Below are 12,443 nucleotides of genomic sequence, written 5' to 3'. Positions count from 1 at the left end.
TCTTATGCTTAGATGGGAATACTGATTGGCTTAAATCACCAGTTTCTATGACAACAGGGTGGTTTCAAAAGCCTGTGTTTTAATTTTTCATGAGATAAAATCACTGTGGCCTAAGCCTCATAGCCAGCTTGAATAGGCAAGTGTATAGACTTGGTTTTATAGCCTACGATCAACTGAAGTTCATATAAAACATGACCATGTTGAAGTGTATTCCACAGCATGACCATTTATTCATGAGAAATGTCCCAGCTTTCAGACCCGTTTTCTTTGTGCAGTCAGTACAATGAAAGCATCAGTCCTTTTGTGAGAAAGGATTTTCTAATGAAAACACCTGGATGATGCCATGAGCTTTGTCATAACTGCTTGGAAATCAGTGCAATGATCCTAAAGGGGAGAAAAACCTGGTGATTTATATTATATGACAGATAAATCTCCAGCTGGAGAGGATTTTGGTTCAGGATGTTAAATGTTGAGTGCTTGATGTTTAAAAACACTCAGACTAACCTGAATGAATTGACTAACCACCACTATGGATCCTTTTTTTTTTCTTAAAAAAGAAAGAAAGAAAGAAAGAAAGAAAGAAATCCTTCAGTTCCCTCCTGTGAATGGCGAACTGCTTTGGGGGGAAACATCTCAAATCACTCCATACTTGAATCAACAGTCAAGTCAGTTATATATATATTATTTCACTCCAGATGTAGGCTACTTGTATAGGGAGAAGAGAGATATTTAGGATGCGGCCTTTTCCCTTCCATCAGAGGGATCCTTTTGTACTATATGTTCTCCAGACATAGCAGCGACGTGTCTCAGCAGCTTCGCCCTGATTGGACGCTCCTGTGGCGGCTGCGTGTGAAATTTTTTGCCGCTGAGCTTTTCCACCTAGCCGAAATTAGCCACGTTTGATTCGGCTACAGGGGCAGCTATACCAAGCTGTGTCTAGACACCGACTTTTAGGCATGGGTTACTGAAATCAACGTTAACATACGGTATTTTATTTTATAAAGAGCGTTTACAATGGCTTGTGTCGCGGTGCTGAGCCGGTTTGTGTTGCTGGCCGCCGGCCTTGTGTTCGTCCTCCCCGGGCTGGGAGCAGCATGGGACGCGGATTTAGAGCTGTTCGACTTGGTGGAGGAAATCCCACAGACATTTTACGAGTTCCTGTCTGTTAACCAGGTAAAAATCGTCGTGTATTAGTGATTTTTCCATTCTGTATTTCTTCATCTTCTTATTTTGATGTTGAATTGCAGCTTGTCTGAACTTTAGCAACCGGCTCGCTTCAGTTTTTCACTTGAGGTAAATTTTAGATCCTAATATTGAAAACAACCCGAATTTACAAATTAACTTGCCTCAGATTTAAAATATACTTCACTTGAATGCCATGTTTGCGGGTTTTTTTTCTTGTTTGCTTGTTTTTTGAGGAGAACTGGTCAGCGGTTGTATTTTAGATTCCCGCCCCGATACAGCGCCTGAGTAGCGGTAGCAGTCTGTAAGAAACACCGAGGCTTTAGGCCTAGTAGCATCGGCTCTTTGGCTCAACACAAAGCAAATATCTAATAACGCACATGCTTTCACTCACTGTTTTGCGGTTTCTAGTGATCTGAATAAAATCCGTTGTGTTAAATCTTTTTTTAAACTTAATATTTGTGGAAAGTGGATGACTCATGTATGCAAACATTGAAACCTAACATCGAGTCTATTCATTGTTAATTTCTCAAAGCACCAGGAGATTCCTTTCTGTTAAAGACCATGTGTTGTTGGTTTTTTTTTTGCGTTTGCTATGTCTATATTTCCCTTATCACATTTATTAAAGATTAAGTGATGATATTCTAGTCATTATCTCTGAGCTACTTAGTCATATCTGTAGTGGAAACTCTCTCAGGAAGCAGCTACACAGGAGCCTGAATATAAAGTTCAAGGCTGTTATGTTTATACAGACTATTGTGACAAATAGACCTATAGTAATGACATTCAGTCTGTCTGACATTTTTTATATATATATATATATATAAATAAAGCTGGATCAAAATGCAATACCAATGGATATATTTCAAGCAGATGAGTAGTCATGTAATTCACAAAATAATGAACGACAAATTATTAAAGTGGTGTGCGTCTAGATATATCTTGTGGGGAGATTAAAGTGATCGTGGTATGATTTAATATAGGACGATAAATCAGTGTTGCGTGGCAGTGTGTTTTTAGGAACGTAAAAAGATTAATAACTTGCTGTTATGTAGCAAGTATCAGCAGATATATAGTAGAGAGACAGAAGTTGCTCAGATTATAGTGTGAGAACAAGAGAAACTTGTGCTGGGATCAGACTACACGATATTTTGTCTTTCAAGATGGTCACTATGTCAGATTAGGCAACCGTAGCAACATAAGTTCTTGCCATGTCTTGGTCGTGAGACTGGCAGCACTACAAATTTGACCCTGATTGAGCAATCATCGTTCACGTCCTTGTGTATTGTCAGGTAGGAGGTGAACGGAAGATATAAAAATTGTTAATCGTGGCTACAGAAGGAATGTTGAGTTGTCAAAATGGATGAGGAAAATCCAAAAATTATGACATGCTAGACTTTTCATCGAGGTGTTGTGTTCGGCCCAGACGCCACATCGTTGTTCTGTCACGCTGCTACAAGGCCCGTTTGTCGTTCGGGGCATTTGTATTTAGGCCGGACGCTGACAGGTTTTGTCAATCAGGCTGAATGTGTATTCTGCTTTAGTTTGACCACAGTCAAGATACCAAGGATTGGTGTTTGAAACGTTGAAATAAAAACTACTGCTACTATTTTTGTTTCCTACACCTCAACCTGTGCATTTTGTTCTTAACTTGGTAATTCTTTCACAGGATGCTCCATCCTCCGAGATCAGAAAGGCATACAGGAGGCTTTCTCTCATCCTTCACCCTGATAAAAACAAAGATGAGAATGCTGAAACTCAATTTCGTCAGGTACGAAGAGCTCGCGCAGAAAGCTATGTCTTGGTAATGTGTTATAGTTGTAGTGAAATGCTTTTTTTGCGTTCAATTCCAGCTTGTTGCCATTTATGAAGTTCTTAAAGATGAGGAAAGGAGAAAAAGGTAGGACAATATTCGTGTGTGGGTATTTGTTTTTTTTGGGTTTTTCCCCACGTTTCTACTCGTAACCACTGCTCTTCAGAAACATCCCTGAAGGCATATGATGTAGAAGTCTGATTTTTAATCCAATCATGGTTTCATGGCAAGAGCCAATGGTTGCTGGTTTGTAATCTAGTTAAACCATTCAGTGAACATTTCCATGCATAAATCTAACGTCTTCTCTTGCACAGGTACGACGACATCCTGGTTAATGGGCTTCCTGACTGGAGACAGCCCGTGTTCTACTACCGCCGTGTCAGGAAGATGAGCAACGGCGAGCTGGGCTTCCTCCTCTTCCTCATCCTCACTGTGGGCCACTATGCTGTGATCTGGTCCATATATTTGGAGAAGCAGTTGGTGAATATTGCATGATGTCTACGGTTGTCCTCGTTCACAACTTGATCTGGTGTGAAAACCGACTGATGTGTGTAATGATGTGGCTTCCCCCCCAGGATGATCTCCTGAGCAGGAAGAAGAGAGAGAAGAAGAAAAAACAAAGCAGCAAGGTAGTCGAGGAGCAGAAGACCACGGGGCAAGAGAAAAATGAGAAGTGAGCCACTCGTTGAAATGTCCTTGTAACATCAGCAGTCGTTACTTGAGGAGCCTAAACCTAGTACAGTCCCCAGGGCTGGTATTTTAAAAAGCACTTCATAGGAGTAGTGACACTGCTGCTTCTTCTTGAGTAATCTTGCATAATCGTTGTTTATTTGATTTTTGCTTTGAACAAGTCCCAGCATTGTTTTTAGCCACTTTATTTCCTCGTTAGATCTGATAAACCTCACTGGCATGATATTCTGCCACTCAAACTGAGCATCTGGCTTTACTACTCTCTGAAATCTCTGCCTCATGTCATACAGGTATGTGCCTACTACAGTATGGGTGCCATTACTTATGAAGTGTGTGTGTCGTGGTCCACTTTTGCTGATGTGGCAGTGTCTTTTTGATCTCAGGACATGAAGCAGTACTACAAAGACTACAAAGAAATGAAACTGAAAGAAAAAGAGCAAGCAGAAGCACAAGCAGAGCAAGAAACGCAGCAAAGTAAGACCTTTTTATGGAGCAACTTTATATCGCTGAATAAATTGAGATTTATTTCTCATAAAATGCTAATATGGACAAACTGGTGGGAAACCAACCCCCACACTGCTAACTGCGATGATGGCAAATGGGTGATGCTTAAAATCCGGATGCTTTTGGGTTATTTGTCCAGTGGAAATAAATAGTCGTCAAACTTTTTTTTTTTTTTAATTCTGTCTTTGTAAAGAAAAATAAACTGCTCTTTGTGGACCTGCAGGAGAGAAACGGCCAAAGGTGAAGAAACCCAAAATGGAGTTTCCAGTTTATGAGCCCGGTGAGGTGGGGTACATCCCCATGTATGACCAGGGAGCGTCCATCGAAGACATCGAGGATCAAATGGACGACTGGCTGGAAGATCGTAAAATGCAAAAAAAGAAAGTTAGTCCTTCGCTTGTCAAATTTGAACGGAACTTCTAGATGGTAAAAAAATAAAAAAATAAAGCTTGGCACTTTATCCCCTGCTGGCCAAAAGGCCCAAAGAGGGATTATGTCATAGTGATGTCTGCAGGGCTCTACGCCAACTTTTTTTTTTCAGGAGCACACCTACTCCTAAGTTAAAAATTTTAGGAGCACAGGGAAAAAAATGGGGGCACAAGCAGGTTTTCATTTTAGAGGTTTATTGCAGCGCAAACCTTAGACACACCAACACATAAAATGCAAAATTCAATTGAATGAATGAATGAACGAATGAATAAAATGAACAACTGAATGAATGAACAAACAGTAGCTAAACAGAGAGCAGAGCTCAGCAGAGCTAACAACATCATCAAGGACAGCTCCCACCCTGGCTCTGAGTTCTTTGACTTGCTGCCCTCAGGCAGGCGTTACAGGTGCATCAAAGCAAGGACCAACAAACTCAAACATTTTTTTTTCCCACAGGCCATAACCACCTTGAACAATTAGCCTTTTTCACATTGTGTCACTTGCAGGGGAACTCGTATCCGTTTTCAGCCTTTTGAATGGAAGAAGAGGTATACGGCGGCAACATATGTTAACAAAACTGTGTCATTCACAGATAAGATTGATAATAATATTGCGCATTGTTGTTTATCATTACGTATTGTTAGCGACCATTCCAGTCACCTATCTGCCTTGTTTTGGAAAGGAAGTTTACTGACTTTCTATGGTTGCTACTTGTTAGCCAGCAGATTAGCATGCCGCCTCTTCTTCCATTCAAAAGGCTGAAAACGGATGTGAGGTTCTTCTGCAAGTGACGTAATGTGAAAAAGGCTAATTACACGCACTGACTGATGCCACTTCTGGCAGGTGCAACAATGCACCAACAAGGACCTAAAAGGACAAGATTCTCACACTTACCTGATACAGTGCAATACTTATTACAGTGCAACCTCACAGAGCAACTTTTTAGTTTTTATAGCTTTTGTATATTTTATATTTATATTTCTACACTTTTACATCCATACCCAATACAATGCAATACCAAATACAGTGCAATATCCTGAGTTTTGTAGCTGAACTGAGTTTCTATAACTAATGTGCAATTAACATCTGCAACTCAACACGCCCAGCTGTATATATATTCTTTGTTTTTCTGCTGTGTTGTGACATGCACCATTTGTATATACTGTATATTATTTGTTTTTCTGCTGTGTTGTATGTTCCCATCTAAATGTTTGCACTGGGGTGTGTGCTTTCCATCTCATTATATAATTTTCCCGCACCTTCTCCCGTCGTTTTAGCTTTCTTCACTACACTTTCTTCCCCGTCCGTTCTTTTATTCTTGTTTCCACCATCATTGCTTTTAAAAAACGCTGTTATTCTCTGCATAGCGAATATATTTCTCAGCTCGGTCCGAACCAGCTCTCAGTTATCTCTCAGTTGAATGATCTGATGAATTCCTAAAAAGCACTTTTCCCACCTAATGCCACACCCACAACATACAACCGTGGGAAAGAGGGGCAATCACAGAAAGATGTGGCAGAACGGCAAAAAAATTTAACTTTTTCACCCCCCCGGCTACCATGGGAACCACCGCAGGTGCAAGACAGGGGCAATGCACGCAACTACAGACAGGGAGCAAGGCGCAGGCAGAACACACACACGCACGTACACAACTCTGAACACACACACTTGCAACAATACAGGCCGTTACTCGTTACACTATATTAGGTAGGCTATCCAGCACTGGATTTACATACTTTGCAGTTTAATGTTTGATACATTTTAGAATGTTAAACTCCTCGCGTCTGTGCTCAGTGCTTTCCTAAATTGTCGGCCGTAAGAAGCCCTCGCACGAATGCGCTTTTTTTTTTTTTTTCGTCGTTCGCGTGCCGAAAAATTTGCTCGCAAATGCGAGTGAAATGTGCGCACTGTAGAGCCCTGGATGTCTGTCCCAGGAAGGGTACTCTCCTTCCGAAATCAGTTCCTCTCTCAATTTTTGGAGGAATTTCACGAAACTTGGCAGGATTCTTGTACATGTTGGTAATATGCATATTGTAATTTTCGTTAAATTCGGTGACGTTTTGACCCTTGATTAAATAACTTGCACTTTGACAATTTCATGAGAGTGTACGTTCTTCTGAAATCTACTCCTCTCACAATTTGTGGAGGAATTTCACCAAACTTGGCAAAAGGATTCTTTGTTATATGATAGTTATGCACGTATTGAAATTTTGTTTAATTTGGGCAAATTTTTACCAGAGTTATGCCCTTGACTATTAACAAGCTTGTACTTTGGCAATATCATCAAAGTGTGCTTGCTTTCTGAAATCAACTTCCCTCACAATTTCTGGAGGAATTTCATGTAATTTGGCAAAAAGGTTTTTATCCCCCGCTGGCCGAAGGGGGATTATGTCGTGGCGATGTCCGTCCTGGGAAGGGTCCTCGCCTTTTGAAATCCAACTCCTCTCTCAATTTTTGGAGGAATTTCACAAAACTTGACAGGATTCTTTGTCGGTAATCTACATATTGCGACTTTGTTCAATTCAGTCGCATTTTATCAGAGTTATGGCATAGTTGCCAGCGGGGGATATTGTGCTCTCCGAGCACTCTTGTTAAACAAGTTACATGGCCTGGATGATTTCAGACTCCGGAGTGGACAGACGAGGACCTCAGTCTGCTGACTCGCTGCATGGTGAAGTTTCCTGGAGGAACACCAGGGCGGTGGGAGAAGATCGCTCATGAGCTGGGCAGATCGGTCACTGATGTGGGTGTTGGAGCAGTGCGTTCACTTATTATAATGTAATACAAGATTTTCTCATTTTAAGAAAAATATTGTTGTTTTTAGGTTACGATGAAAGTAAAACAAGTTAAAGACAATGTCTCCAACACATCAGGTCAGTTTTATTTAAAGCGTTTCGCTCTTGAATGATTACTTAAAGGACCTCATAATATATTCTCTCTCTCTCTCTCTCTCAGGGTTGGTGAAGCTCTCGGAGCTGAAGAGTAGTGCCATGGTAGGAAAGAGTGTGGTCCCAGATAGCCTCATGACCCAGCGGGAGGAAATCGGGCTTCCCGAAGAGCCTTCAGAGCCCGACACAGCCGAGGAAACGGAGAGCAGGACTGTGAGGAGACGAGGCAAAAAATCCGCAGCAGGGGCTGCTGGGACAGGAAATGGCGAGGAGAGAGAAAAAGCAAAAGGGCGCAGACAGAGAGACTTTGACCCCACAGCTGTGGATGAGGACAGCGAAGAGGAGAAAAAGCAGCCGAAAGAAAAGCTGAGCGCTGCTGATGAGGTCTGGACCCAAAACCAGCAGAAACTGTTAGAGCTGGCGCTGCAGCAGTACCCACGAGGCACCGCCGAACGCTGGGACAAGATCGCCAAGGTGGTGCCTGGGAAGAGCAAGGTGAGCTGTTAAACCGGGCTGTGATTGTGGCTCTAAAGTTTCAGATATCAACTTAAGCTGTGTGAGAGTCAGTTCTGTTAACCGATGATTGATGTGTTCATCTACCTCACCAGTCTTGAAATGCTCAATTCTGATTGGTCAGAAGGTGTTTAACTTTCTATAACTCCAATGTTTCTGTAGTAACTTAAATAGGAAGTTGTTTGGCAAACGCGCCATGTACGTAAGAGTCCAGGATCATCATTGTTAATATAGTGAAGTATTTTTGGAAGGAGTCTCCAGTGCCAGTGCTTTGTAGCAGGAACTAAACTTGTTTTGTGGGCATTCCAGTCTGTCCTTAAGTTCATAAAAATTAAACTGTTGACAAACTGTAGTTTAAGACGAATAGCACACTTCAGGATATGCTTTTGCTGGGAAACGATCAACTCTGGGGTGGGAAAGTAAGTCCACTTGATGTCAGGTTGCATCACGCCACCCATCATTCATTACTTTTCTGTAACAGCACACCTAAGAGTGTGTGTGAGTGAGAGATGACGCTAATTGTGATCTCTGTGTTGTCCGCAGGAGGAGTGTATGATCCGGTACAAGCTGCTCGCTGAGCTGGTGCAGAAAAAGAAACAGGCGAAGAGTTGACAATTTGATCCTCTTCTCTGCCTTTTTTTTTTTTTCTCTCTTTATGTGCCTTAGCTTTGCCAAAGTCCACGCTGTACATCAACTGGATCAAGTCTTCACACCTGTTCACAAACACTCAGGTGCTGACACACGAACCTGTCCTGTTGAAATCAGCAGGCTTCAGTATTGGACAAACGCAGCCAAGATCTGTATTATGCGAAACTGCACATGTGCATAAATCAGTTTTATTATTTATTATCTTCCTTTGCTGCCGTGGCCTTTTTGTTTCTCTGTGTAATTTAATGCACGTGGAACAGAACCGCTGAGCTTATGATGTTCGTTGTTTTTTTTTCTTGAACATTGTGTCCACCTCGCTTTTCACTCGAATGTGGCACCATTTGTTTTTATCTGTTCATGAAACATAAATCATTTTATGCACAACTGATTTATGCTGGCTTGTGGTGTCTTTTGTTTACATTTGGGTTAGTCAGTAAAAATACACCAACAAAGGGATCTGGATAATAGTGTTTACTCTGTAGGAGAAGCAAAAACCTCAAGTTTGTTAGCTGGATAATGTTTTTTTTTTTTTTTTTTAAAGGTTCTAGATGAAACCTTTTTCACTAAGAATGTGTTATACTTTACTGTATTAGGATTCCTCCTGTTGTACTTGCAGTTATCTAAACAGTCAATCATTTGGCGGCAACACAATGCGCAGGTCAGGAGGTTCAGTTAATGTTCATGTCAAACTTCAGAAAAGCATCTCCGGATGCACAACACGTCGAACCTTGAGGTATTTGGTCTCTAGAAGACCGACAAGGAATCTGAGGCTACAACGGGTACTGACTCACCCAACCTGGACAGAAGAACGTTCAGTGATTCGTGATTAATCCACACACATTTGTTGAGTGGAGGATAAAAACCAGCAGTTTGTGTGTTCAGTTTTCAGTGTGGTCTGTGCTACTGTGATCTTTAACCATAAAACACCCTGAGGAAGGAAGGAGTGATGACTGATGTGTGAAATGAAAGTACACCTCTTTGTGTGCTCTATTCTCTGTGTGTGTATGCACAGATGGAGTGATTAGAAGTTTATATCGAAAATGTCTAAACAGCTTTACCTCTACTTATTGTAGCAATAATTCAGATAAACACTTGTCAGAAGGTGAATTTAAATTTTTAATCCTTATGTAACACAGCACCCAAAACTTCGTTTCATAAGAGTCCACTAGGTGGCGCTTTAACTCCAGTCATAAGCTCCTTAAAGGAAAACTAATACGTTTCCTTATGAAATATATATATTTTTTAACAAGCAATGTATTTGCAATGTAAGTATAGTTATTGCTTTGCTTTTCAGTTTGGCACGTTATCCTCACAGTAAGTATTCAAAAGCAATAAGGCCGGATTTTGTGATCTAGTTCATTCATTAAGCAAAGTTTCTCTTGTAATTGAGCTCTGAGAGATTTAATTTCGATTAAAACATGTACCGGGGCTCTTTCTTTACTCTGTTCTGATTTGTGACGTTAATTTTAAAAAGTTTCAGTCCCTGAAGTGGATTTGAAGCAGTGACTCCAGGACTTTTTGTGCAAAACAACGGAATCTCTCTCTCTCTCTCTCTCTCTCTCTCTCTTTCTATATATATATATATATATATATATATATATATATATATATATATATATATATATTAATGTCGGGTGATTTTATTAAATATTGGCTGAATGATTTTTCATAAACCTCTCTATATTTATAATTTCCATCTCCATATGTGCATGTTAAACATCCTGTGTTTTCTGCTAAACTGATATTTAGTTGCAGGTCGTGGACTTTTACAAAGTCGGGGGTTTTGGATTTGGACAGATTTGTCGGATGTGTTGATGGTTATTATTATGATCCCTCATAATATTGATCTGATCTTTCTTTTCTTTAATACCTTTCATAAATTTTATCATTTTGACTATAAATGTGAAATAAAAAAATTCTTAACTTTTTGTATTTTTTTAATAAAGCTAGAACAAAATTTTATAAAATAAGTTTTCTTCATATTTTTTGCTTTAATTAATCCTTTATTTCATGAAATCTTTCTTTGATAAATGTTTATAAATGCCTTTATAATGTTTTAAAGAAAATCCTTAAATAGTAAATAATCATTTAAAACAATTCTTAAATAGTAAATGGTTTATTCTTTCTCATACAATACCATAAATCATCTCTCTGCATGATAGAGTGCCGAGTGATGAGTTATGGTATTGTATGAGAAAGAGTGGAGTGAATGAGAAGTATATTAGAGTGGTGCAAGACATGTATGAGAACAGTGAAACAGCAGTGAGGTGTGCAGTTGGAATGACTGAATGGTTCAAGGTGAAGGTGGGACTCCATCCAGGATCTGCTTTGAGTCCTTTCTTGTTTGCCATAGTGATGGGTAGCTTGACGGACGAAGTGAGGCAAGAGTCACCATGGAACATGATGTTTGCGGATGATATTGTGATATGTGAAGAAAGGAGGTTGAGCTGGGTTTGGAGAGATGGAGGGACGCATTGGAATGAAGGTGAGCAGGAGCAAAACAGAATACATGTGCATCGATGAGAATGGGGATGAAAGTGTAGTGAAGATGCAAGGAGTAGACGTAAAGAAAATTGGTGAATTCAAGTACCTGGGGTCAACTGTGCAGGAAAATGGGGGCTGCGATAGTGAGGTGAGAAAGAGAGTGCAGGCAGGGTGGAGCAGTTGGAGAAGGATTTCGGGAGTCATTTGTGATAGGAAAGTCCCAGCAAAAGTGAAAGGTAAGATGTATAAGACGGTAGTGAGACCAGCTGTGATGTATGGATTGGAGACCGTACCCTTAACGAAGAGACAGGAGGCAAAGTTGGAGGTGGCGGAGTTGAGGATGTTAAGGTTTGCGATGGGAGTGACGAGGTTGGACGAGCACATCAGAGGGACAGCACATGTGGAGAGCTTGGGAATTAAGCTAAGAGAGATGAGACTGAGATGGTACGGGCACATCCTGAGAAGAGATGCAGAGCATGTTGGAAGGAGAATGTTGAGGATGGAGCTGCCAGGCACACGAAAACGAGGAAGGCCAAAGAGGAGATACATGGATGTGGTGAGAGAGGACATGAAAGTGGTAGAGAAGGATGCGGAAGACAGGGAGCAATGGAGAGGAAAGATCCACTGTGGCGACCCCTCAGTGGGAACAGCCAAAAGAAGAATTATTCTTAAATAGAAATCATTTTAATTTAATTGTATATTTTTATGCAGATATAATAAACCTTGATGAAATAAATTCTAGGGCGGCATGGTGGTGTAGTGGTTAGCACTGTCGCCTCACAGCAAAGAAGGTCCTGGGTTTGAACCCAGCGGCCAACAAGGGCCTTTCTGTGTGGAGTTTGCATGCTGTCTGCGTGGGTTTCCTCCCGGTGCTCCAGTTTCCCCCAAAGACATGCAGGTTAGATTAACTGGTGACTCTAAATTGACCGTTTTACACCTCCCACTGCCTTAGCAGAGCTAAGAACATTATCAAGGACAGCTCCCACCCTGGCTTTGATCTGTTTGACCTGTTGCCCTCAGGGAGGTGCTACAGGACAAAGACAAATTGATTCAAAAACAGCTTCTTTCCAAAAGCCATAACCGCCCTGAACTCGGATATGCTCTGACTTTATAGTCTATTTATTTTACTATGTGACTCTCTTCGTGCAATAATTTATAATGTGCAGTACTTTATAAGGTGACTATCTCTGTCCAATACTTTTATAATGTGCAATACCTCACTCCATAATGTGAAACGCAACACATGCACCTCAGGACTGTGTACCTTACACACAACACATTCACCTCAAGTC

At 40.8% G+C, this 12,443-nt stretch overlaps 1 protein-coding gene across 1 annotated transcript; it reads left to right on the top strand.

Annotated features, from left to right (window-relative positions):
* Nucleotides 1-774: 774 nt before the first annotated feature.
* On the top strand, nucleotides 775-9,055 carry dnajc1 (DnaJ (Hsp40) homolog, subfamily C, member 1). The gene is made up of 12 exons (XM_060905656.1): nucleotides 775-1,173; nucleotides 2,852-2,953; nucleotides 3,036-3,082; nucleotides 3,310-3,475; nucleotides 3,571-3,668; nucleotides 3,885-3,975; nucleotides 4,069-4,159; nucleotides 4,413-4,573; nucleotides 7,242-7,361; nucleotides 7,443-7,491; nucleotides 7,574-8,001; nucleotides 8,563-9,055. The coding sequence occupies exons 1-12, from the start codon at nucleotides 1,015-1,017 to the stop codon at nucleotides 8,629-8,631; spliced, it is 1,581 nt and encodes a 526-aa protein (XP_060761639.1). The 5' UTR covers nucleotides 775-1,014; the 3' UTR covers nucleotides 8,632-9,055.
* Nucleotides 9,056-12,443: the final 3,388 nt, after the last annotated feature.

The sequence above is a fragment of the Neoarius graeffei genome, chromosome 23 (assembly GCF_027579695.1).
Source record: "Neoarius graeffei isolate fNeoGra1 chromosome 23, fNeoGra1.pri, whole genome shotgun sequence".
Classification (NCBI taxonomy): Eukaryota; Metazoa; Chordata; class Actinopteri; order Siluriformes; family Ariidae; genus Neoarius; species Neoarius graeffei.
This window is presented reverse-complemented; position numbering and strand designations above follow the sequence as displayed.

Bases quoted from the DNA above. Each gene is read 5' to 3' on its own strand.
- dnajc1 (XM_060905656.1), top strand. From the start codon at position 1,015: ATGGCTTGTGTCGCGGTGCTGAGCCGGTTTGTGTTGCTGGCCGCCGGC. The intron at 1,174-2,851 runs GTAAAAATCGTC...ATTCTTTCACAG, and splicing joins AGTTCCTGTCTGTTAACCAG to GATGCTCCATCCTCCGAGAT. The intron at 8,002-8,562 runs GTGAGCTGTTAA...TGTTGTCCGCAG, and splicing joins TGGTGCCTGGGAAGAGCAAG to GAGGAGTGTATGATCCGGTA.